Source organism: Maylandia zebra, linkage group LG9, assembly GCF_041146795.1.
Source record: "Maylandia zebra isolate NMK-2024a linkage group LG9, Mzebra_GT3a, whole genome shotgun sequence".
Lineage (NCBI taxonomy): Eukaryota > Metazoa > Chordata > Actinopteri > Cichliformes > Cichlidae > Maylandia > Maylandia zebra.
In genome coordinates, this window is record NC_135175.1 from 23,543,162 (window position 1) to 23,568,441 (window position 25,280).

General features: G+C 41.1%; 1 protein-coding gene and 1 long non-coding RNA gene across 3 annotated transcripts in view; one reads left to right on the plus strand and one right to left on the minus strand.

The window, feature by feature from the left end:
- ptprn2 (protein tyrosine phosphatase receptor type N2) overlaps nt 1-25,280 on the minus strand; it is a 152,425-nt gene that overhangs the window by 111,591 nt on the left and 15,554 nt on the right. Inside the window, exons 2-4 of the mRNA XM_004546830.6 lie at nt 18,546-18,596; nt 8,819-8,932; nt 2,496-2,752 (exon numbers count right to left, since the gene is read on the minus strand). Coding sequence (XP_004546887.1) covers nt 2,496-2,752; nt 8,819-8,932; nt 18,546-18,596 — 422 coding nt within the window. The remainder of the gene's footprint in view (nt 1-2,495; nt 2,753-8,818; nt 8,933-18,545; nt 18,597-25,280) is intronic.
- LOC143420310 (uncharacterized) lies at nt 329-24,260 on the plus strand. 2 transcript variants are annotated; one of them, XR_013100130.1, is made up of 3 exons: nt 329-416; nt 5,899-5,958; nt 24,206-24,260. It is a non-coding gene; the product is annotated as an uncharacterized LOC143420310 (long non-coding RNA). The 2 variants fall into 2 exon arrangements; XR_013100131.1 differs by lacking the exon at nt 329-416 and adding an exon at nt 5,558-5,663 and having other exon boundaries at nt 24,206-24,256.

Genomic DNA, 25,280 nt, shown 5'->3' on the forward strand with positions numbered 1-25,280 from the left:
ATCTAAGAGTAGGCTTAGGCTTAGGAGTAGGGTTTGGGTGCTATTAACATTGCACCCAAACCCTACATGCAAGCAACAATGAATGGATATGTACTATTGGGTCTATAATTGGTTAGGCAAAGACACTATTTTTGTAGTTTTGCCTCTGTTCCTCGCTGTGAAACTGCTTCTCAACTGAATTTTTAGCGCCTAAAATTGTGGGACTGTGTGTAAAAATAGCTGTCATTCCTTAACATTCCTTCATCCATTTTGTGCAAAAAGTTTTGTTCAAAAAACAAAAAACTTAAAGTCTACCTCCTGAGCCACAGCCACCCCATAGTGGAAGGGAAAATAATTAACGCCTTATGTGAAGGTGCCATCTTTTTCAGCTGTGTCAAATACCTAAAAGCATCCTTGTGCTGAGAGGCGCTAACAGGGTAAATTATCCAGAATTATTTATTGTACAAGCTGAAAACGTTTTTCAAACTGAAAAACTTTAAGGAGACAAAACTGGATAGCCTGCAGCAGACAAACTATAACTTCCAAATGTCGGCTGTAGGGTTATATATTTCTCGAAGTTAAGCTAAAGCTAAGACCATGTAGCTTTTTAAGGTTAAAGATGGATAATAACAAGCTTTAAGCAATATTTCTGTAGGGCTGTATGTAATTAGAAAAGTGTCTTTTTAATGCTAGTTATGTGTTAGCTTAACTAGCATTATCTTCACTATTCACTATCTACCACTATTTTAACTCCCAGTGTGTAGGTTAGCTAGTACGCGTACTAGCTAACCTACACACTGGGAGTTAAAATAGTGCTTAGACATAAAGAATTATAAATCTTTTCATCTTGCTAAAAGTATTATTAGCTTTAGCCCTTAATGTATGGAGTATGATGATTTGAAGCCATGTCACTATGCTATCACTGTTAGCATGCTTAAATACAAGCTTGTGAAACTGCTAGCATGGCTGTAGAGTTTGTTGCGACATATCAGTCATATGATAAGTATAACCTAGTATTTTTTTCTTTGTGACAACATTGAAATGGGTTGTACTGGGTCAGCATTGTTGTGACAGGCTTCAGTATAAAAAGAGAAGCAACCTTAGCTCGACGAGACGGAACAGGATATGAATGTGGAATCCAGATCAAAGACAACTGCTCTTGGAAATTGCATTATGGAAATCATAGATGAGATAGTGTCACTCAAAGAGTAATTTCATGCATTTCCACAGCACACAACAAACTTTAAAAAATATAACCCCTCTATCTGAGAGGTAGCAGCAATGCCTTATCTAAAGAGAGAGAGAAAACTGAGTCATCTGATTTAAAAGTTCGTCATATGAGTATATATTTGACACATGATGAATAATGTATTTACATTAAAATGATACAAAGATGTTTAGAGGCATTTTAACCATTTGGTATTGTAGCTGTTATTAATATTGGCACCAAAATGTGTGATTGTGCTCTAAGAGAGGAAGAAAAATAATTCCTCTCGTGTGAATCATAAGAGCCCACACTTCAATTCAGCATACAGTATATCCATTCCACTGAACAGCATCATTATCCATGTTGCTTTTGCACTAATACTAGCTATCTTCCTTGCCATTTTCCGTCCTTCAAATGTATATAGAGAAAATGTCAGTCTTTCCAACCCCGCCGTACTGAGAGGTTATAATGGCATTAGCACAGCAAGATGGGGGCTGCTCTGCCATTCATGCTAACCATGTTTGCCTTTTTCCATCACACCACACAACAAAGGAGCTCATTTCATCAATAAGGAAGGTCCTGAACTCTTCAACTTTGCATTATGGCTGCACTGACACAGCAGCAGGAAGCAGCTCGGCTATGAAGGATGCGGAGCACATTTCACACAAAGCCCGGGTTCCACCCGAAATATAAGGACTGAATAATGTAAAGAGGTGATGGAAGATCTTTGTATAAAAAGGCTCCCAGCTCAGTGGGAGAGGAAGCGAAGACAGAAAGCAAGAAACAAAGGCAAAGTAAAGACAAGAGGGCGACCCCAGCAGAAGGAGAATACTGACACTTTGTCAAAAGAAGTGGGAAGAGGCCCTTCTATAATTTAGCCAAGAATATGTGACGCTTTATGTTTACTTGGACGATATGGATTCCTAAATCCTAACCTTAATGTTGCACCTACTTTTACATGAGCCATTAAAGCATATTTCAGTTTAGTATGTCCCTGCCATAAAGTTGAAGGACTAGATTGAAACACATTAAATGGCAGACAACCTGACCTTTAGTCCTGACACTACTTCCTTCTTCATCATTTTTCAATCATTTAGATCCAGTTGCTTCTTAAATGCCTTTCCCACCATACGTTATCAACCTGTCATGTAAGGTTCTGCAAAATGTTACAATTAACTTTAACATTATCCTACCACAAGCCTTTTTTCAGCCCTTCTGCTTTTTTGGGTCATTTTTATGTGTTTGTTACTGTTCATTTCACTTAGATGCCCAGCGGCTCCTACACATTTACTCAGTGCTGGATTCTCACTTGAATATTGGCCACCTCATGTTGGACTCCAGGTTGTCCATCTATTTCAGCCCGAGGCAGGAAGCCCAGTCCCGTCAGGTACTTATGAAGGTTTCTAGTCAACTCATCTTGTCCAGGCCTCAGTTTCCTGTCTCTGGAGCTACTGTAGGTGGTCAGGAGGCTTGGAGGGGTGGCTTGATGGTGGAGGGGGATGTTTTTCAATTTGGAGAGCTCTCTGGAGATGACCTGCTGAGTGATGTCATCCTGCCATGTCAAACCTGTAGAAAAAAAAAGAAAAACAAAAAAGAAGTAATATTAAAATATGATAGTTTTATTATATTGTTGCTTACACTGTTCTGCTGTTCAGCACGGAGAACTATTCAACTGTACAAGACTTCAGAGAAAGTGTTATACTGTAGTTCTCTCAGCATTGCAGAGTAAACATTATGGTACAAAACAGCAAGGATAAAGGATGAAAGAACAGAGGAAGTCCAAAATTATGACAAGCTAAACTGAAGACATGACTACACATGCACACATGTAGGGACACATGTCTGCACATACATGTACGGACACGCACACACACATATGCGCGCACAGCACAGCCCATCAACAAGCACGGGGAGAATGTCACACAGTGGCCTGACGCCGTGCCAACATCCTTGCTAATTGCCAACACATAGTTGGGATGCAGAACTCCTGGGCAGGGGCAAAGCACAGTGGTGCCAAGACCAGATGGAGCTACCCAAGCAAAAAAGATACCCAAAACATGGCCCCATTCCCAATGAGCCAAGAGACACAGGATTCCACTGGCGGAGAGCGATGAAACACCAACCATATTATATTTTAAAAACAAGAACACACAGACGACATGGCGATTGCAGAGTAAGAGTGTTTTACAATGAGAATCAATTAATTGCTGCCACACAGCTAACTTTTTTTTTTACCAGACTCTAAAGAGGTTTCTACCTAAAGAATCCAATGCTGCTCTTGGGTTTAATAAGGAAACAGACTGTGAAGTAGAAATCTGTGAAGGAATGAGCGTTTCAACACTGCAGAATGTCTTCATTAGCCGGGTTTCTCACCCATACACGCTGGATATTCTCATAGATATTCATAAGCACCAGATGAGGATCTGAGCAATGCAGAGTAGCTACAGATGCCTCTAGTCATTCTTGGCAGCAGTGAATGGAGCACAAAGCAGCGTATGTTGTCACTGTTCTGGAACGCAGCTCAGCCATCCATCCGTACAACAATGACAGTTAACTACCCGTGGCTTACGCAGTGTGGTGTATATTTGCTATATATTACAGTGGTGATCATCATTTATGCCATCATCAGCGGGCAATGGGAGGATCGGGCCTGGCTTCAGCCCTAAAGGATCCATATGGCACCTGCAGTTTACTGTAGCCGGTTAAATAGGTTCAAGTGGTAAATGCGCAATGGCGCCGCAACAGGATGAGGCCGGCTTCATCGACTGTGACACCTCTATCCCCTCTGTCTCCTGGGGAATGCGTTCATTTCCATACATACCAATGTTTTGTCTGCGTGCGATGGGCCCCACTTGAGGAAAAAAGTATGCCGGCACAAATTACAGAATCAAAATGAGCCATTTTATAAAAGAAAAAAAGTCAGGGAGAAAAGTGGTGGGGCCTTTACGGTTGGGCTCCTCTCAATCAACCTCTCCGCTGATTATCCTGGCACTGAGGAGCTAAATGTCATGCAAATTCATCTGTAAGTCCAGAGAAAGAGCAGGTTCCATCATCAAGTGCTGCCGCTTTTCGCCTGTTAAGGATAGCATCCCGTCTCAGGCAAATGCCTCAGTTAATTAACGCCTTGCCATTAGTGCAACAGCTTTCAAACAAGCAAGATATTTCTGTTGGCCTCCTGTCTGTTTTCTGTGTGACAGAGGGAGAGGGAGTGTGTGGGGGGCTCCTAAATATTCAAAGCCTATTAGATGGGATCCTGTCTACATGACTTGTTGTTTCATGTGGTGTTTTTTCTTTTTTTGAAATGCAGATTTTTCCCTTTCCTTCACTTCTTTGCACTAACTGATTTAAAGGCATTCATGGAAAAGAGCTTGAATTACTTAGCAGCAAGTTCTGTTTAATTAGTCGAAATGTGAAATGTGTCAATCTGAATTTGACAAGTGCATTAAATCAATGTAGGCTCTGTTATATGAATGCACATGCTGTATGAGTGCCATTTGTAACATACTGCTGCATTTGCTGTGGGGTTCATGTTAGTACTCAGAACTCAGTACTCTCACACCTCAATAAATAAAATTTAATGAAAGCGTAAAAGCTCCAGCCCCACCTAGATTTAGCTATTCTCGTCCCAGTTAAATGCTAATATATGTTTATATGGTGCATAGAACATCTACAGTACAAGAGTGCAAAGACGTGTAGTTAAACTGGAGCAAATAATTTGCTCTGAGTCAAAGCCTGCAGCAGAAAGTAGCCAGAGTCACACTGAATGATTGAGTAGATCCCCCGTGTTTTCCTTATAACAACTCCAGTTTTCATGCAGCACATTAGCCTGTAAGTGTATCTTTTCTCCCCGCTGCTATCTAGCTAGGCTGTGAAGGAACAGACAGAGTGGAACATGGTGAACAACAACAGCAGTTTTAGTTGCTTGTTTGTCAAGGAAAGCAGGTTTGCGCAGGATCCGAAGCAGGACCACGAGTAACCTGTTGTTTCCGTACCGCTGGAGGGACACGATGTCAGTTTATGGTCACTGAGTCTCCCTGACCGATGATTCCTGTCAATAGAACTAATGCAACTGTCACAGTGCATCATCTTATTTGACTTGTCTGTATGAGACTATGTGCTGCTCTACAGAGGGTCACGAAATCAATCAACTTTAGGTTACTGCAGTTTGATATGCTCCATCAACTTTATGTTACCAGTCTTGCATTCTGACATAATTCTTTCTGATGTTTAGCTTGTGGCGCTCGAAAGCATAAAAACTGATCTGGACCTAGTATGAACTGTACTCACCTTCTAGGAGCACAACTGCTTGCTAAGTCCCTCCTCCTCCATAGCTACGGTTGCTATGTCTGTAAATGAATGAGGTAAACGTAGAGCTACACTCGCTCTAGCCAGGGCTAGTAGCTCGCTATCGACACTGAGCTTCTAGCATCTTCAGGAATTTCGGTAGACTCAGGCAGAGATTGTTTAAAAGACCCAGGTATGAGTTGCAGTCAAAATTTTTGTAACAGCACCTTTAATAACAAAGCAAAACCTTCTCCGCCCTTCAAGGTCCTGTGCTCCTTGGAGAACTCCTCCTTTGTTCTTTAGCTAGCTCCTTGGTCCAGTTTTGGCCTCACTTGCACATGTGCGCGTATTCATAATACCATGGCCTACAAACTTGTATCAACTTTTATGTTAAACTAACCCATGTTTTATGCCACGGATTATCGTAGGTGATGATAGCTGGGCCTTGGGACAGAAAGCAAACAGAAGTCATGAAGAATGAGCATCAGGTAAGGAGCACAACCAGGAGATTGCTTGTTGTTTTTCCCAGATTAAATGGATTCCCCCACCATTACACTGGCAATGTGGACATCTCAAAACATCTGAGTACAAACGACCTGAACTTCGACGCATTTGTGCGCCCGCTCACAGCATAGTTAAAAGGCATGAGTTTTTCTGGCCACAGCAACACAGTCATCACCCACCATCTGCTCTACTGCCCAGATTTGGCTCTCTACAACGTCTTCCTCCTTTCCAAAATATAACTGAAATTTCAGCATTGGAGGAGATGTGGATTACAAAAGCAGTATATGTGGCGAGGGCAGAAGCACTGCGAGCAGTGTAGCGGTTAATGGGGAAATTATGGTCCAGTGATGGTAGCGCGTGGGCAGATAGATGGGCAGTTTTGGACTGCCTATCTGTCTGCAGTGGTTGAAAACTCCTCTCTGTAGACTCTCTGCAGACAAATACCTTTGTAAACGACAGGACACATCTGCAGTGGCATAAATCAGGCATCAAAAGCAGACGACCACAAAAGAGATAGTGGTCAAGTTTATGGGTTGAGTTCTAGAAGTTGTCCGATGCACCTAATTTTGCTAATTTATTTCTCTTAACTTCTCCTGGGAGAACTCTCTCTGTGACCTTACCTTCAGTTCATCTGCTTTGTTAGCCACTCCCATCACCCGGTGAAACAGAGACCAGAGGAGAGGACAGAATATAACATGACACAAAAAACACAGGAGAACCCACTGCCCTCCACAAAGTAGGGAAAGCACTGCTGTGATTGGAAAATTGCTGTTCCAGTGAGGGCTTTAGAGAACGGTCAATTAAATACTTCATCATTTGAATATATTGAACATCAAATTCAAATCGCTGCAGTAACTGAATTAGCTCCTGTGTGTATAGTCACACAATCCAAGGCTACAGCAGCACACATATTTAGCAGAGCCGTAATGATCCCAAAGCTGTTTGACAGCAGTCTAGCTATATGAAATGTGTAGGAAGACTGCAGCTGTGCACGGTGAATACTAACTAAGCTTTAGATGACGTGTAATATAAAAGTCATTTGCAGCTGGATGACAGCGTCTTGCATTCAAGAGGTATTGTGGTGAAAATTTAATACCAGACAATGTGCTCTGCCAATGGGGGCACATCCAGACAACCCAAGCCCTTTTGTACAAGGGTCAGTTTCTATTGATCTGAATGACATTGGTGTTGTGCATTGAGCAGAGATTGTGTGATTTCTACCTGCAAGATAAAGAGGATTGTAAATCGATTCCATTGATGTTTTTTTTCCTCCCCTTCATCTCTTCAATTTGGGTTACAGTACAATGGTCTCTATAACCCCGTCTAGCCTCAAAAAGGGTCCCCGATGTCTCAAAGATGACACTTCAATAGCTGTTGAGCTGATAAGAATAACGTGCCACCGAGCATTAACAGTGCATTGTGGACTCATCCGAAGATAATGCTTCGTGTCTGTGGATGTAATTCTACGAGACAGAATGGGCGAGCATGTTTCAAAGTGATGATGTCATGTTTGTGGTGTCGGGAGTCTTAAAATACAAGGTCACCGAAGAAGTCTCATAATGAAAACCATCTGAAGAGTTAAACACCTCTTAAAACAGAGCAGAAAAAAAAAAACATTTACACACCGGATCTCTTCTCATCCACCTCGCTCTCATTTGTTTATTTCTAAGCAGTAATTAGAATAAATGTGTGGTCTCGCCTAGCTTAATATTCATCACTCCATTTTCTCCCTCTTTTTTTTCTTTCTTTTTTTGATTTTCTCTGGCCGGCTGCTTACTCTTAATGATTTTCAACACTGGTTTACGCCTGTTAAAAGATATTAAGCTCAGAGTGGCCTGCAAAGCCAATTACGCTTGGAGGGCTGAGCGGCCGGTCACGGTCTGTGTTAAAGGTGTCTACTGCCCCCTGGTGGGTCATAGCTGCAGTTACAAACATGTATTTTCTTGGTACCTATTCATTTTAACGAGTTTATAATGAACGTTCCCGTCTATGCTGAATTGTAGACATGTTTCCTCTTTTTGCATGTTCATCTGACCTGCTGTGCACACGCTCAGGCATTTAATTGGATGTAATTAATTAGGAACGTACTGCCTGAACATGTTGTGTCTACATTTATACTTATAATGAGTACCAAATTACATATTTGCTTCCAGGAAACATGCTATTAAATTATTAAATCACAGGCCCATGAAATGAAATACTATCGTTTGCTTCATATTTTCCATTGTACACAGAATTTAAGCTATTTTTTCCCCTCTGATTCATGCTTCCTAATTAGCGCTGGCGTTCACATTGTATCAGCAAGAGAGAATATCAATTTTCCCACATTAGATGCACTGATTATACAAAATCCAAAGGAATGGTGGCATGTCTCCATGTTAGGAAACAAGAAACAGATATTTGCAATTCCTACTGATTTCCATCTAAATTAGATGCACATATAGTTAGTTCTTATGTAATATATCTCTGAAGATGTATAGCCATGAAAAAAAAATATATATAAAAAAAATCACTGCCAGCTGCCAGTGAGTGAGCAGTACACACTGTCTGAAGTGATTACACTGCACACCTCACAGCCTTTCATCCACAAAATTAGCTTTAAATGTCTGAGCGGCATACGTGCTGGTCTGATTGGCTGCCAGAGTTAGGCGATGGGGGCACAACAATAGCCTGATATGAGTCAAATGACCTGTTCTAGCTCTCTGGTGGTACGCTGCGCCTAGCCAAAGAGACAGCTTGGCTTATTTGGCTTGCGTTGCACCATGGCAGTTGACAGGCATTTGCTGCGACTGATGCCGAAGAGACAAAAAGAAAGTTGGACAAAGATGGACAGGCTGTTTGTACCTCTGTGAGCCAGTTTCTGGAGGAGGATCCTGAGACGTTGCAGAGCAGACGAAGAAATATCATACGTGTGCAGGTCTGCACCAGCCAGTTCTTGGCACCTTCCAAACACTCCATCTACAGAGGAAAATGGTGAAAACAGGTTCATGAGTGTTTTTTCTTTTTACAGCTTAAAGTGAGAAACAAACGCACACACACAATTTTACAGCCCCTTTTTTGTGGCTTTGATGATGTAAAGGTGAAATGTTATATTTATGTGAGGCACCTGCCGTGCCTCATACCTCTGATTTCCTGTTTTTGGGGAGCTAATAGCTGACATTTTTTCCTCCGACAGCACCACGATAAGCCGGCGTTCATGGCAGGAAGGACTTTATCGGGAACCCCAGTAATCTCCCTATCAGCAGGCCTCCTGCCTCACTCAATACAAGTTGCTAGGCAACCCACGCTACAGAGCCCCTATCAGCCCCATAATTCAATGGATGGTGTAGACCTCTGAAAGATGCCGAGGCTCCGGGGGTCAGGAGGGAGTGTGTAGATGCAAGGCCTAGAATATAAATGACCCGTGTTGTCACCTTCTCTCAGCTTGGAAGATAAATCCATGCGTCTTGTTTGCTAAACTCACTAAATGAAAGTCTAAGAAGATCTCTGGAGATGAATCCTGCAGTTTCAATCTGAGCTACTTCCTCCACGAGCGTGCACTCATATGTGTGCAATCATCTATGCTGCCACGTGAGAGTATGTGTAAGGGATGCCGCTGTGATTAGCTGTGATTTAATGATGTGAATCAGCACTTGGCCATGCACCACAGCTTCCCATTAATTAGCCCCAAGATGTCGGACAATGACAGCAAACATCAATGCTATGAGTGATATTTAATGACACATCGGGAAACAAAGAATACGCAAACACTGATGTCCACTACATACTGCAACTTTCTGCCTAGGGTTCTGAAAACAGACAAGTGCAAATCAAACGATTTATGATATATTTTTCAATCACAGACGGTAGTCAGAAGTTTCCTTAGCTTTTTCTTTTTCCAGGGTGGAATAATTGTACATTTAATGACTTTAGAAACAAGAACTGGGTGCACAAATTTGAATTTATTTTGGATTTCCTGTAACCTACACTGGGACACATATGGTCAGACGAGACAAAGATTGAGCTACTGTACGCAGGAAACAGAAGAAATCACAAGAAATCATTAAAAGCCGAAATGACCATGATCAGTGGATGTCTCTCTGCATTAAGAGTGAAACATCTCTTTTGGAGATCAAGCTTAATGTTAATTCAGGTAAATAAGTTATGCTCAGGTGCAATCATTTGATACCGTTCTACACGTCCAATTAGCAATCCAGTCTTATATGAGGCTCAATATTTTGAGCTGTATGGGCCTGTCTGAAGTTACTGCATAACTGCAAGCCACTTTACAACCCACCTCCAGTCTATAACCTCCTTTTCACTTCTTTTCATGCCTTCTCTGGCTTAATCAGATGTTTAGTATTCTGTGTCGGTTCTCCCGACTCCGTCTTTCTCCATATACAAGTGGATAGTGATTGGGTGTGTCCTACAGCACAGCCATACCACCAAATATAAATGGCTGCAAATGGAAACAGCAGTTTTCTTTTGGCTACAGTGATTCTGCGTGAAAGATAATAATGTGATGTCTAACGATGCTCTAAATTGAATTCTTAGTTTTAACGAGATGCGGGTGTGTCCCTCTCCAGCTTCCCCCCCCCTCTTCCCTGTGAATCATTAAATGACAGCTCTGTACAGGAATAAGCCTGTGGGAGGAGGTGAATTAGCATAGACAGCACGGTGCAACGCTCCGGAGTTATTTCGAGAACTCCAACGGCGCAGAGGAAAACTTCCCACCTACAGACTCAGATCATCACAGACGTGTGTGCATCACAGAACGTCAACTGTCTCCTTCCTCTTTGCCAACAATCCCTCTTCTTTTTTTTTTCCGGGTGTCGCAGTTGATATGATCCCAAAATAAGAGTGTTTTGTGATATATTTTTATAAGTTATTACACTATCAGTGACTATTATGTAAGAAATAAAGGGAGGCTGGTGACATAACAAGTGACGGAAAACTGTTCAATGTTTGATGCTCTGCATCCTTCACTGGTTTCCATAGTGATGGCACATGTTACTTCCTTCTCTGTTGTCAGGGACATTCCCGATGGCAACCAGATATGAAAACACACACACACACACTGTGATTTAGTGCATTAAATATAGAAGTCAGGTGTTTAACAACAAAGAAATCCTTGTTTGGCAAATATAACAGTTGACTGGTCTATCGAGGTGGTGCCGAGCCATTCAGAGCCACATGCACAATGAATCACAAAGCATTATCCTGTCACTTTAGTGAGTATATTTACAATATTGAGGAGATCAAAACAAGCAGGAATGGTTATTGTAGCTGACAGCTTGGAGGAAAACACATTTTTCTTTCCTTCTATTTTTTTGACAGATAAAAACAACATTTTAATTCCAGGCCTGGAGGTTCCCAGCATGTGTTTGGTATGCAGAGGGTTGACACGTGGGAATCAGTCAAACGGCAAAATAATTTTCCTAAAATATGTCACTATGAGTGGAACAGATCTATGAATGTCCGAACCGTCCAGCTGAAGTCTAGTTGCAGTGATTTTCTGATCATCTCCTGCGAGGCTTAAGGGAGCATTAAGCTGACGATACATCAGTATGTGCTGTCTTGCAGTGGCAAGACTGCAGCGCAATTAAAGCTCAATCAAGTCCAATCCATAATACATAAAGTAGGTCACAGAATCAATCAATTGATCAGCCCTCAAATGCACCATCCCATAAATCAGTGATGTTCAAGAGAAGCTGTGACTGGATAAGCAGCACGTTGGCAGGAATAAAGAAGATTTTCAGCTGAAAAAGGTAAAGCACTCTAAATCCAGGCACGTCTCTCCTCTCGCTGTGACAGACAGAGAGACGCCCGGCTGCTGCTAAAGCTATTTAAACTGTGAAAGCTAATGCTCTTGGATAACATGAGGAAACACTAAAGCTGACAGTCAGCAAAGCATTTCCAAAAGACTGTACATTCAGAAGATGAGGCAGACGGACCCAGGAGACAAATTAAGATTTATTGGAACAGGTGTATTAGCGCCGCAACTCATGTTATGAAAATAAATAGACTCAGATCAACGCACCGAGTCCGGCCAGATGTAGTCTGCAAATAAGGAACAATGTATGGGAACAAAAGCTAAAGTGATCAGGATATGATTAATGAAGTGTTTACAGGTTATTCTGGGCTTCCTGTGTGGCAGTTGTGGCTTTGAAATGATAATTATATTTATGCATGCTCTGTAATGCACATGGAAATACAGAAATGAATAAAGATAAATCAGACTTTCAGATCAAAACATACCGCCTGTTGAATATGGCTGTGGGGCATAAATCATCTCTATTATTACATTTTTCCTTCCCCTGAAGAGCTCGCGTCTTTTGTTAAACCTGCTGTAGCATCTTTTGATACTTACAGTTACTTTACTCGGCACTTCATACATGATTATTCCTGGATTTGCCTCCTGAGCTCTGGCGCTCTTTCTCTGTCCTTGCAGATTTTTTTTTGTATTGTTTTGATATGATGGATTTTGTAGTGGTTACTTAAGGTGTTTATGCTGCAGTTGCACTTGTTGCTGATCAATAGAAGCATCACCTAAATAGCTTAAATCTGAAATAAAGTCTGGATGTTTCAGACAATATTGGCCCGAGTGGAGGAAAGATAACCGCCAATCGATACCACACTGTTGGTTAAGTGTTTAATAGTGTGCCCCAAGGGAAACATGTAGCACTTATCCGCTGTACTTTAGCCTAGCTTGTGATAGCAGTAAGCCACAGACTTTGGAGAGCTGCATCAAATTAAAATGCATTTCCCGGGTAATCACATATGCTTTTAGAACAACGTCTAGAAAAGCATTCCCTGAAGACGAGGGTAAAGATTTGAAGCATTGCATTAAAAATGAGACATGACGGCAGGAAGTCAGATGGTATGTGTAAGGATATTAAATGATCTACCTAATCTACAGTTCATGAAGCATCTTTATTCAAAATCAAAATCAAAAAAGACGGGAAGATTAGCTAGTGAGCATGCTGATACCTGTCGCAGTCTTTTATTATATCATATTTTTACAAACAATTAAAAAAAAATTAAAGTCTCATCACATATTAGCTCATTCTCGCTAGCTACAGTTAATAAAATCTGCAAGGAAGCAGTTAATTGTGATTTTAGCTGACAAATTAATGTTAAATTATAAAATATTGTCATGCTAAAGCTCAGTGTGATCAAAGAAAGCGTAGCTGAAACGTTTAGACAATCATTTGCACCAGTGGTTTAGGTTTGGCTTAAAAGGGGGTGAATATGTTGCTATGGATGCGGTAAATTTTGGGTCTTATGTTCGTGATGAATAGAGATTGATTAGTAAAGAGCTGTTTTCATGCTTTTGAGTGCAAAAATAAGAATGTGTTTTCATAAGCACTGAAAACGATAGTCAGTCACATATAAAATGATGCAACCCTTCCCTGCCCTCAGCCACCCTGCATGGCAACAAGCCGGGTGAAGAACGGTTGGCCCAGCCCAGAATAAACCAGGTTACTCCTTCGGGGACCTGAGGAAGAGTTGATGTGGCAGACCTAGTTACTCCCACACATCATGTGTCTGTGCAGTAGATGCTGCTCATCAGGAGTCCAATGGAGAATGACAGAGCAAGACTGAGTGTGCCGATGAGGCAACTAAATAATGTTTCATTACTTGCATATTAGGTACAACATTAATCTAACATTAGTCTTTTTTGCCTGTATATATTTTCCTACAGTGAACAAGCACAGCGCAGTAATTGCATTTCGGTTGGAGACGGATTCTGTGAGCACGGCAAAATAAATAAATAAAAGCTAAAATGAAAATACGACTAGAGGCCAATCTTGCATGGGGATCACACCGGCTACATGCTGACGCTCTAGCCTGTGAGTACCCAGTTTATTACTAAACTGTTACGTGATAAGATGAGTACTCGGTACCCGTGGGCTGAATTTGGTCTTCATTTTGAACTCACACGCCTGGTAAATTTTGCGTATCCGGTCACAAATCTGTCCACTTCCATACAAACAAACACACGAACACCTGCCAAAGTACTCAAAAACATATTTAGATGTTCCTGCCTCGAGGTGCCTCAAGGATCATATTCTGCCATGATGACGCTCTCACACACAGACTCACAAGCTGTGCTGCGGCTGATGCAAACAGACAAATCTCCAAAGAAATGATCATCCACATTACATTCTTCATGAGTCTTCATGTTCTTATGTATCCACACTAAGACACTCTTGTCTACCTCGGGGTATTTTATTGCGAAGGTGTCAGCAGTTTTTTTTTCTATTTTTCTTCCTTTTAGCAAAGCAGGTAATTAAAGTTTTTTTTTTTATATATTATTTTCTGTACTCTCTGCTTTTTCCCCATTTCCTCTGAAACTGGGTTAATATGGAAATCAAGGAGGAGGTCTCCCAATTTGTGCTAACTTCCAAAGTCTACCCACTCCCTCTCAATAGAAGATGATCCCAATCCTTTAAAAAAAAAACCACACACACACACACACATCTCAGAACAGTGTTTCAGCATTTCTAGAAATAACTTTATCTAGTTTTTTTTTTTTCACTTCAGTGCAGAGTCAACACAATCAGCCAACTAGTATTTCCAACCCTTTAAAGATTTCGGGTATTCATGGCCTCGAAGATTGAAGCAGTAGTAGCCATCAGTTTAACATTGTATTAAATAAAGTCATGTTTTGTTTTGTTTTTTATGGAAGCCATGTTAGCGTAGATGGGACTGATGACGAGAGCAGGAAGTCAAAAACAGGAGCACCCTAAAGAAACTGGTGGTGGATTTTCAAAATAAAAGATCTTTTGCAGATTCTGCTTTTAAGCAGTGTGGAGTTCTGCGAGGGTCATTGCCGGAGGCATGAGATCACAGACACCCACCCAATTATGTGGCATTTTAGGTGTAGTTTTGTGCTAAAGTAAGCTAACTATAGATGCTAGTTGTTGCTTGATATTTATAGTGCAGGCATGAGTGGCATCAATGGTCTCATCTTTGTAAAATGTTGAACAAATCTGTAATGATACGTCTCTGTTCTCCAGGTATGTGGTTACTGCAGCCACAATTATTAATTTTGAACCCTTGTAGTGTTGCCACAGAGTGCAAAAACCAGTTGATTAATTGATTAGTTAGCTGACAGAAAAGTAAAGCAAAAACAATTAGGATGCATTTTATCTGTTACTTGGATAAAACCAGCCACTGGATGACTCACTGGGCTGGAAAATGTCTCAGTAATCAATAATGACAACAGCAATTAGTCGCAGGCCCAATAAAGTGTCCTGACCTGTGTATCAAAGCATTAAAAGTCATTCTTTACTTAAACAAGAGGTGTTATGTCACAGCATGATGTCCATTTTTGAGGGCCAGCTGTGGATATGGAGGTAGGGTGTTCTAGCTCCTCGAGCCAGCATGTCAAAGTATTCTTGGGCCAGACATTGAAACCGGTATTGTCCCTGATGCATAGTCAAAGTTAGATTAAAAGCACTTAATACTAGAAAAAAGAGCTTGCATGAATGTATGTGTGAATTGGTGAATTAGACTTGTAGTAAGAAAGCAGTTTGAGTACTCAAACAGAGTAGAAAAAACTACCAGTCCATTTATTACCGCGATAAAAGACCACATATTGTGACTTTACAGTACTAGTGGTTTATTGTCATTAATCAGATTGTTTACTGTCAATATGCAATAGTTCCCATGTACAGTATCACTCTTATAGGACGTTGTTCACAGGCAAAAAAAATCAGCTTCATTACAAGTAAACTGTAAATTCAGTTGTTTTCCATGCTAAATTATTTGGTATCATTTTGTTCTTGGTAGCTTCAAGTGTGAAGGAGTTTTGGCATCAGTTTCAAATCAGTGTTCCTTCAACAGTATGCAAAACTATGCAGGAAGGTTTTTTCAAAATGTAATCAGATCATGCACGAGTTATCTATGATGCACGCTGGCTTCGTAATCATGTTTACAAAAATCTGAGGACATACACAAAGTTCAAAATCGAATGTTAACTCGGGTCATTCTCATCCTCTTCCTCTTATTAGCATATTAATAGTCAGTTTGATACTTTGTGTTCTGTTAGCTGTAGTTCATGTTTTGCATATAATTCTGCTGCCTGAGAAAGTGCTCGTCTTTCTCTCGTTGCCTTCATCTTGTTTGTGATACAGATTTCAGGATGAGTCTGCAGAAAGTAATTGAAAGGTGCAGACAAACAAACAGGCTCAAAGCACAGGCATTTAATCATTATGCCTGCAAGGACAAAAACAAACACGTGGACATGAAACCGCTCCATACACGTTTGACCCTTCCCTGACTTCCTGCTGCTGCTGTGTTGAATACATTAACCTTTCCCGACGACTTTCCGCGGAGACGATCCTCAATATCGACACGCTATCAATCCCCTTTAAAATTACAGCCCGCTGCGTGAGCCGCCTGAATGCCTCACAGTGAAAAGCTATGACATTTCCCCTCTGTTCATCCGGTGATGCATTGTCATGGCAACCACTGAGACAGATAGGTCCGTGCTCCATGGCGAGAAGGTTTGCAGATGAGGTCGAGATCATGTGTGGTTTGGAGAAACCTCGGAATCGAAAGGGGGGAAAGCAAGACGCCGGCATCAATCATTAGATGAATGAGATCAGAGAGCTTCTGTGTGTTTATATTGTGTGGTATTATTGTTGCAGCCTGACTCACATTCAATTTTGAAGCTTTTCTTAAGTATGACTCATGCTGTATGTCTAAACTAAGAAGAATGCTGTGAGCGGGACCTTCAGTCTCCATCTATCTATATATAAATCTGTGAGCGATTAAAAATAGCTTAAGGCTTTATCTGCAGGTTCGGAGATGTTGAGACTTTAACTCCACTTTGGTGAACCTCACATTTACAAAATTTAAAACACAAGCACTTACAGCAATGACTCCAAAATTTCACTTGGTGCACAACTCCAGTTTCATGATCAGCACCAACATTAAAACAGCTGACAGGTGGACCCAATAGCATTTTGTTCCCATGCGACGTTTCGCTTGAATATCTTGGATGTGGACATTCACGTCAATGTTATGCTGACAGATACCAGTAACTTAAACATTGCATTGCAAGCAGATAAATTGACATTTTACCACAGTAAAGAGTGTAAGGCATTGACCCGGCATCCCAATGCGATCGCCATACGAGGATTTGCTGGCACAAGTTTGACTCATGGAGGCTCCACTCCATCAGGATTTTCATGACCCAAGGGATTCACGGCCAGTGTCAGTGTGTCCAACACCCTGGGCCACCCCCAAGAGAGCAAGCGTCCATGTCTACAGGCCAATTCTGTTTTGGTTTATGAAGGAAACTACAGTGTTGGATTTTATTGTTGCAGCTAATTGGTGTAGATACAGCACCGTCGTACTGAGAGCTTTATAGTTAGCAGACTGCATTTCCTATAATATTGTGTACCACAGACAACCAGCTAATATTATAAGAAACCAGGGGTCTGAATTCCTTCCTCCTCCTCTGAAACAGAGTCCAATTTGCAACACAGACACGCACAATACTGTACTAGCTTCATATGGAGCATGCTTGCCTAGAGAAAGCTGCTTTTAATAAGGGAAGCCGAAACACATCAGAATACCAGAGTATTATTTTTGTTCGTGATTCAGTTATGATCAAGTGACCAGACCTTTGTTTTCTGGTACTCATTCCCTGTAAAGAAAAAATTAGGCGTAAAGAGAAATCATGGAGGAAAAGCTGTGATATAAAAGTCAAAATAATTTCTCACACACAGTTTAAAACAAAGTTTAGTGAGCTATGACTATTTGTTGACCTTTTGTATATCGAATCTCCCACAACCAACCTAAAGTGACATTACCAAAAACCAATAAAAAGATAAATATCCAGCCGATTATTGAGGTGTCTGTTCTGTCTGCAACCACGCCTCCCTCCCACAATTTGTTTGATTAGATGTGAGAAACCCAAATGAGCATTTTTTAAAGACCTTTTTTAATGATTGGTTTCAGAGCTTTATGGTCATTTTTAATGATAATTACAGTCTCAGTCATATAGGCCTATAGACTGGTTGGCAACCCTCTGGCAACCTCCAGTCATTAGGGATGAAATGTCTATTTCCTCACTGAATGCCGGGTTAAATTGGTCGCAAAGTGGATGCTGCATCAAAACCCTCTTTGTGATTGCGTTCCACACTTTGCATGGAAGATGCCAACTTGTCTGCAAACATTTGTCAACTGCTCACTAAGAGAGCATTTGCCTTTAAAGTAAAGTTACCCGTATTGCTTTTTTGCTTGAAACAACATGTTTCAAAAGGTGCAACCTTTACTTTGACGGCCTCTGATTCCAGTTTGTATTGCTTTCTTCACAGTTTTACTAACCAGTTTGCAAGCACTCTTGACAAGTGAGCATCTTCCATGCAAACTGCACGTCACCACAGCAAGTCTCCACCAACCACTTCCCAACATGTTGGGTAATACACAACTTTCCTTAGCAGTTGGTAGTCTCCAGCGAGTCTTTATGCCTGTGTGACTGGACTAAGGACTTCATTTTGGATAAACTTGATAAAACTTTTCAAGTGTCCTGTATATGATAAAAAGAGGTATGTGTACATGAAGGTGGACTTACCGTTGACGCAGAACTCATAGGGTGTACAGAGCTCATCTTCAAACAGGCAACCTGGAGGTCAGAGAAGGTGAAACAAAGAGGAGACAAGAAATGAAAGCAGCTCAAGTCGTTAAAGTGTTTGTCTTTGCTGCGGAGAAAATGCAATGCCAAATTAGCTACATTTTCTAAATATGTGGCAGAGCTATAAAAGTGCAGCTTAGGACTACATTAACTCTAGCCCTAGGCTTTGCCGCTAATGGCAGAGCCATCAATCATCAATTAGTGTGACTTCCCCTATCCTGTCTCTGACACTGACACCCCAAATCCATGGGCAGCGCTTCCATTTATGAATGTTGCATGAATATTAATGAGCTTTAATGCTTGGACTAAGAATGGGTGTTCCAGACTAATAAATGAACAGATGGCAGAAGCATTATGAGTAGCTGTTCCCTGTGTTCATATCTCTCTCATGTGGGAGTTGCGGCGAACAGAGGACTGATTGTTCTGCTCGCTGATCTGCACAGGTGATCCTCTACATTTACACATTTCCAGGAAAAGGCTGAGGCGTGAAAAAAAACAAAAAAAAACAAAATAAAAAAAAGTGTAATTTTCTGTCTTGTACGGAGGAGGTGTTCGCACATTCAGGATCAAAATTAACTACACCGAGCACAAGATTTAGGCTAGTTCATTGAGCTCATGATACACCACTTCATGGCGTTTGCAGTGCTGGTAACACACGGAGAGTCTGCAAACAACTAGGCTGAGCCTCAGTCCTGTTTCTCCAACTCTTTTATCTTTGTTTTTCCCCTCCCTCCGCTCATCATGCAGAGTGACGGAATTGGATGCACCCTCTTGGCCCGGTGGCCTCGATGGACAGCAACGAGCAGCTTGTGACCGTGAATGAAGAACAGGCTGAGTAGGAGGAGAGGTGTCTGTCAGACTTCTTTAATAACGAGAAGAGATAGTTGCGGGATGTCGGATAATCAATTGGCACAGAAAGGGCAGATAATAAGGACAGGTGTGGAAGAGAGAGGAACTTTTCAGGCTTTACTTATCCAAAGTTTGTTCAATTTTCTTCTCTCCCAGTTGGACGTCCAGGTCATTATTCTGTTGCATTATTAAAGGCTAATCTGCGTGGGAACTGGAACTTACAGGCACAGTGCGCAGCCATTTTGTTTAGGAGTCGAGGGCACATTTTATGAAATTACTCTTTTGCAAGGTAATGGCTTCAATGTGTCAGCAAAATTGCTATTTAACGATGTAGAGTGGGGCATCAACACAGAGCTGTAAGGTCGCTCAGCTCTCTGGAACAAAACTAAAAGGCAGAATGTCCCAAACTGAAGAAAAGGAACTTACTGCTCTAAAACCAAGACCATGAATTGCTTTTCCAACTCATTGTACCTGAATATTATTCTGCATCATAACGAGTATATACCTCATTTTAATGGACACATTATAGGCTAAAGGATGCCTGTATATGCACCAATATATTTTTGGAAGAGTCATTTTCAGTTATATTTGCAATTTACAAATAACTAAAACCACAACTCTAATGCTCATGGTTTAAAACCTGGGTTTCTGTCTTATATCAGAAGGTTTGCGGCAGAAAATAAACAGATGATAAACTTTCTGTGTGCTCCCTGACGGATCTGACGGATAAAAAGCCAAATATTTCCACATTTGGTGGAGTTGGTGGAGACCAAAAACAGAGTGACAAGTAGAGTGAATCATCCAGACTAGAGGCCTGAAACAAAAATCCATATGAATGTTAATGGTAAACTTCATACAGTTTTATCAATTTTAATATGGCAGGGTTGTACTTGTACTTGTACAGAAATGCAAGTGAACACTGGGTCTAATCATATCCAGGATAATACTTTCCAATCATTGCTTACTATCAACACAGATACATTTAAAGAGGCTAACAAAAATCTAAAAAAGCCCCAAACAGTTACACTTTTGCTCAAGTTACTCTTTATCGTGCAGGCGGTCAATACTCATCGGATTACAAATGTTGTCCTTTGCAAACATATTCTTCACATTCATGCTTTATTATATATGAAACGTTTATGGAGATTTGGTTATCATGTACAAAGAAAAACTCAACAAATGCCCGTCGAGCAGAATTAGGCAGATACTTGCTCAAAATTAACATTCAAAGGAGCTCCATCCCCCCAAGACACCCTCAATCCCTCAAGAGCCACTTATGCCAGCTGGTGTTGAGACTGTGTCCACACAAACACGCCCCAACAAGTCTCACAACAGCACTGCTTACCAAACACAAGTCAGAGTGAACCAAATCATCACACAATGCGAAGAAATCTATCAGAAAGACTGGAGAGAATGGACTAAAAGCCAAAACAAATTAGAGAGATTATGAAATGGCAGAAAATCCGTTGACTGTCAGAGGCAGAAATCAGAAACATTCTAACCAGGCATAAGGTCAGTGACCATAAACCGGCAATGGAAGATACAAACAGAAACAAAACTGTGACAGGTGAGGTTGAAACAGAGATGCATTTCCTCTTAAGATGTAAATTACTCAGTGACGTGAGGACCACTTACTTCAACCAATTCAGATCTGTATTTCAGTGAGCTAAACAACATGACAAAATTAGAAGCAGTCCAAGGAGAAGGACACGGGGCCTATCTGGCTGCCCAGCATATATCAAAATGACACAACCTGAGTGAGGACCAGGACTGACGTACACCTGCACGTGTTGTACTGTACAGCTGTTTGTTGAACTGAGTAGAAATTAAATGAACCGATACTGATACTGTTTTTTCTGTTGATATCTTTTGATATATTTCAAAACTTTATGTATACTGTGAGTGAATGAATATTGAATGTTGTCATGTTCCTTTTCTTAACGGTGCTATCACTTGGTTTAGCTACATCTGTCGCTATGGCTGTCTTCCCACTGCTATGTCCACTGTGTTAGCCATCAACAGTTTGTCCAGCTCTATCCTCTATGGAAGTGCCACAGCATCTGGGCTCGGTCATTCTCAACCAACCAATGGGGCGTGGCCTATTTTGACCTTGGGATCTCCAGGCCATACCCAGCACGGATGTTCAATTTCCAGTACCATGTATGCCCTCCCTAGCGTGTTGCACCCTGCTAATATGTGCTGGATCGTGTCAGTAGCCTGCACCTGTTGTATCACCATATTAACCTCTAGCTCTCTTCCACAGGGTGTCTTTTATGTTGTTATTCTCCCCTCACCCCCATCCAGTCTGGGCAGATGACTGAGCCAGGCTCTGCTGGTGGTTTCTTCCTTAAAAGCTTAAAATTTAGTTTTTCTTTCCCACTGTCGCCGAGTGCTTGCTGGAGAAGCATGGGCCATTACCACTCTCGACTGAGTCATTTGACTTTCTGATGATGAACATTAATTAGAGTTCAATTAATTTCTTGGTTAATCAATCAACAGAAAAAATTAACTAAAACATTTTGGATAGTTGATTAACGATTACAGTTAAAGCTTCTAAACTGAGAGGATTTTTGCTTTTTCTAATTAGGCATCACTTCCTGTCAGTTTGTTGTTTCCACAAATGAAACAATTTTAAGACGTCACCTTGGGCTTGAGAAAAAATGAAGTTCTGACATTTTATAGACCGTGCAAACAATATTCACCTGCCAGCCCTAATTTTCGCACGACTTTGTTTAACTTACCAAGACTTTTCCATTTAGCTTGAAGGTAAGTGAAAGAAGAATTTACACCAAACTTATAAAGCAGTCACTTAGAGCTGGAAGAGTCAATCCCTCTTGACCATGCACATCTCAGCACTCCGCAATTAGTGTCAGTCCATTCAACTTTACTTCCTCATCACTTCCCTGTTTAATTCATGGGGTTCTCTGGGAAGCCTTGTCAGCTCTCAATATTAATTACAACTTTCCACTAATAACGCGTCCAGTCGAGCATAGTTAGTCAGACAGTATGTGTGTGTGTGTCTGCGTGTGAGATAGGCAGGGACATAGAATTGATAACAGCACAGCCCCTTTCTCCAACACCGTGCGAGATGATTAAAATGGCGCCTTTTAATTAAAATGCAATCACAGTGGATGCTGCTGATTACCCCAGGCAGAAAAAAGGACTTGTCGATGCTGAGGGAGAAAAAAAAAAGGAGTCCTTGCTATATCTTGATGACGCATCCTGACAAAGAACAGCCGCGCTCTTTTATTCAACCCAAGGCCTACAAGATAATTTCACAAACACAATGACCTTTATGAAAAAGTGTTACGTTTGGTATTAAGTACTGAGGCCGTGTCAGCCTCGTCACAGATCAATCATGGCTTATCTGTAGCCGTTCTTCAAGTCAAGTAAGTGCAGTTACAGACGGATTTAAAGGGAAATGATTTGTGCTTTTTAGACGATTTTTAACTTAAGCATGTGACTTTTTTCCTTCGACCCATGTGAGCAATGCAGTAAAAACATGTCATATATGCTCACCTTTCACACTGTTATCACTTATCTTAGTTATGCCGGTTATAACAATGATCTAAAACATACCAGCAATTGTGTTTTCAATCAAAATTAAGGTTTTGGAGCGCCCCAGTCGAAGTCCAGACTCATATCTGATTGAGATGCTTTGGAGCCCGTTCATACCCAAAACCCTCCAATGTGGGGGAATTTTAAACAATCCCCCCAACAGTGATATAAAAGACTCACAGCCACAAACGTTTGATTAGCTTTAGGTTTTACACAGGATCAGGTGCATTTTGTATTACTCAGGTTATCTTTGTTGATGATTTATAAGATTTAGTGTGACAAATATGCAAAAAACCAAGAAATCAGGACTCTTTAGAAACTAATATTAATATTTAAAGATAATGAAAGTAATTGTTAGTAGCTGCACTAGATGAGAGCCGACTACAACTGCTGTAAATATGCAGAAGTTTCTGCTCCCAAAATAGATGCTTTGTGACCTAATTTATAAATGCTGTATGAAGGGAGACTCCAGAAGGTCACAGGAGTTACTTCACAGTTTTTTAACAAGATGCAGCGGTAGTTAGAGGTCTGTATTCTCAAGAGACGGTAAAATAGGAGGTGTATCAGACAGAAGTGCATAACTACATGTGCTACAGTCACTGTTTGTCTCTGTCTGCCTTTCAAAATGACATTAAAACATGCTGTGCAGACTTTGCATAAATAACACCTTCAGAAAAGCATGCAACAGTGGGAACTTGGACGGGATCTATTACCCTTTCTGAGACCTCTACATGCAGCACAGAAACACTTTACGAGGATGTGTCCTGTCTACTTTGTTACAAGTAACTGCTATTTAGGGCAGCAAGTGCACCAACCGTGTAAGTAAACAAGGAGCAGCACAGGCACATGCAAAAAAACTATTCACCTATAACTAAAACCACCTGCGTGTTGGGACACAGCAGCATGCGTATCTCCCCTTGGGAGTGTGAAATCAGAGAGGAGTGAAAGGCTTGTTTGAGGAAAAGCAATTACATACGTTTCTCATTAGAAAACAATATAACCACATTATCCGACAGTCAATCTCCACCTGAGCATTATAATGCTATTAAGTACACATCCCAGTGCACATTTAGGTCTCTAAACGTTTGGCTGTGATTGGCTGACCTTGCCCGGAACATTAACTATGTCCCTATGAGGCAAAACCCTAAGCTCAACAAGAAGTCAGAGGCCTGATCATCCACTTTCCCTCACAGGTGGTTGGCCGGTGCTCGGGTACCATCTGCGATGTCTGAGGGGCCAAGGAGAACGCTGGGAGCCTGGCAGCGAGAACAGCCAATCCCGAGGCCTGCTGCAGTTAAGGGCATATTTCATTCACTCTCTGGGGCCACCAAAGTATCTTTTATTATAGATATAAGGTGCAACCAAGGACGCCTGGCTCATTTTTTGTAAATCACAGACAACTGTACCGTCAGCCAAAAAAGCCATTTTAGAACAGCACGGCGGGTGACAACTGCAATAAAAGTGCAAGTGAATTGAAAAGGGAGCGTGGCTGGAGCGGGGACAGCAGAGAAGAACATCACCTGCAAGCAAATTAGCATCAGCTTGACACCATGTCCGCAGATTTAAACAGCTTGTGTCATTAAGGCGCTCTCCTGCTAAAATTAAAGATGGCTCCAAGCTTTTCTCTGCTCCAGAAGGTCTGTTCTTGTCAAAAGCTGCATGCTATGTGTCAGCAACTGAGCTCTGGTTACCTTATCACGATCCTCGATGTTTTTTATACATTCCCCCCCCCCACACACGTTTTCATCTGAACATGGCAGGACGCTGCTATAACAGTTGTTTAAATAAGACAGTGACATTTTGTTCACCCATATTTCATCAGGAAACTATTTTCTCTGGGGTGAAGGACAAAATGAATAATTCACTTTAACACCACAAGAAAATACAGTAATTCTACCATTGAGGCTTCACTTCTATCACTGCATTAGAGGAAAAAAAAACCTTTTTATGTTTAAAGGAACAGTTTTCTTCTCAAGGCTAAGGTGAGAGCTTTCTTGTGTGCCCAATGTTTGTGAAGCAGCCAGTTAGCTTAGCGTAGCTTAGCTTAGCATGTTTAGTTAACACAGAGCTAGCTGTTTGCCCTTGTTTACAGATTTTGTGCGAAGCTAATTAGCTTTTAGCCGTAGCTTTTTTAACCTGTAGCGTAATTATCTTCTTTTATTGTGTTTTGGTAAAATATTTCCTTTTAGCAAGATGGCACATATAGATATTGTGGGACTTTTTCTTTAGTTCAAAGCATTTAACAGAAACTAAATCTAAAAGTTTTTA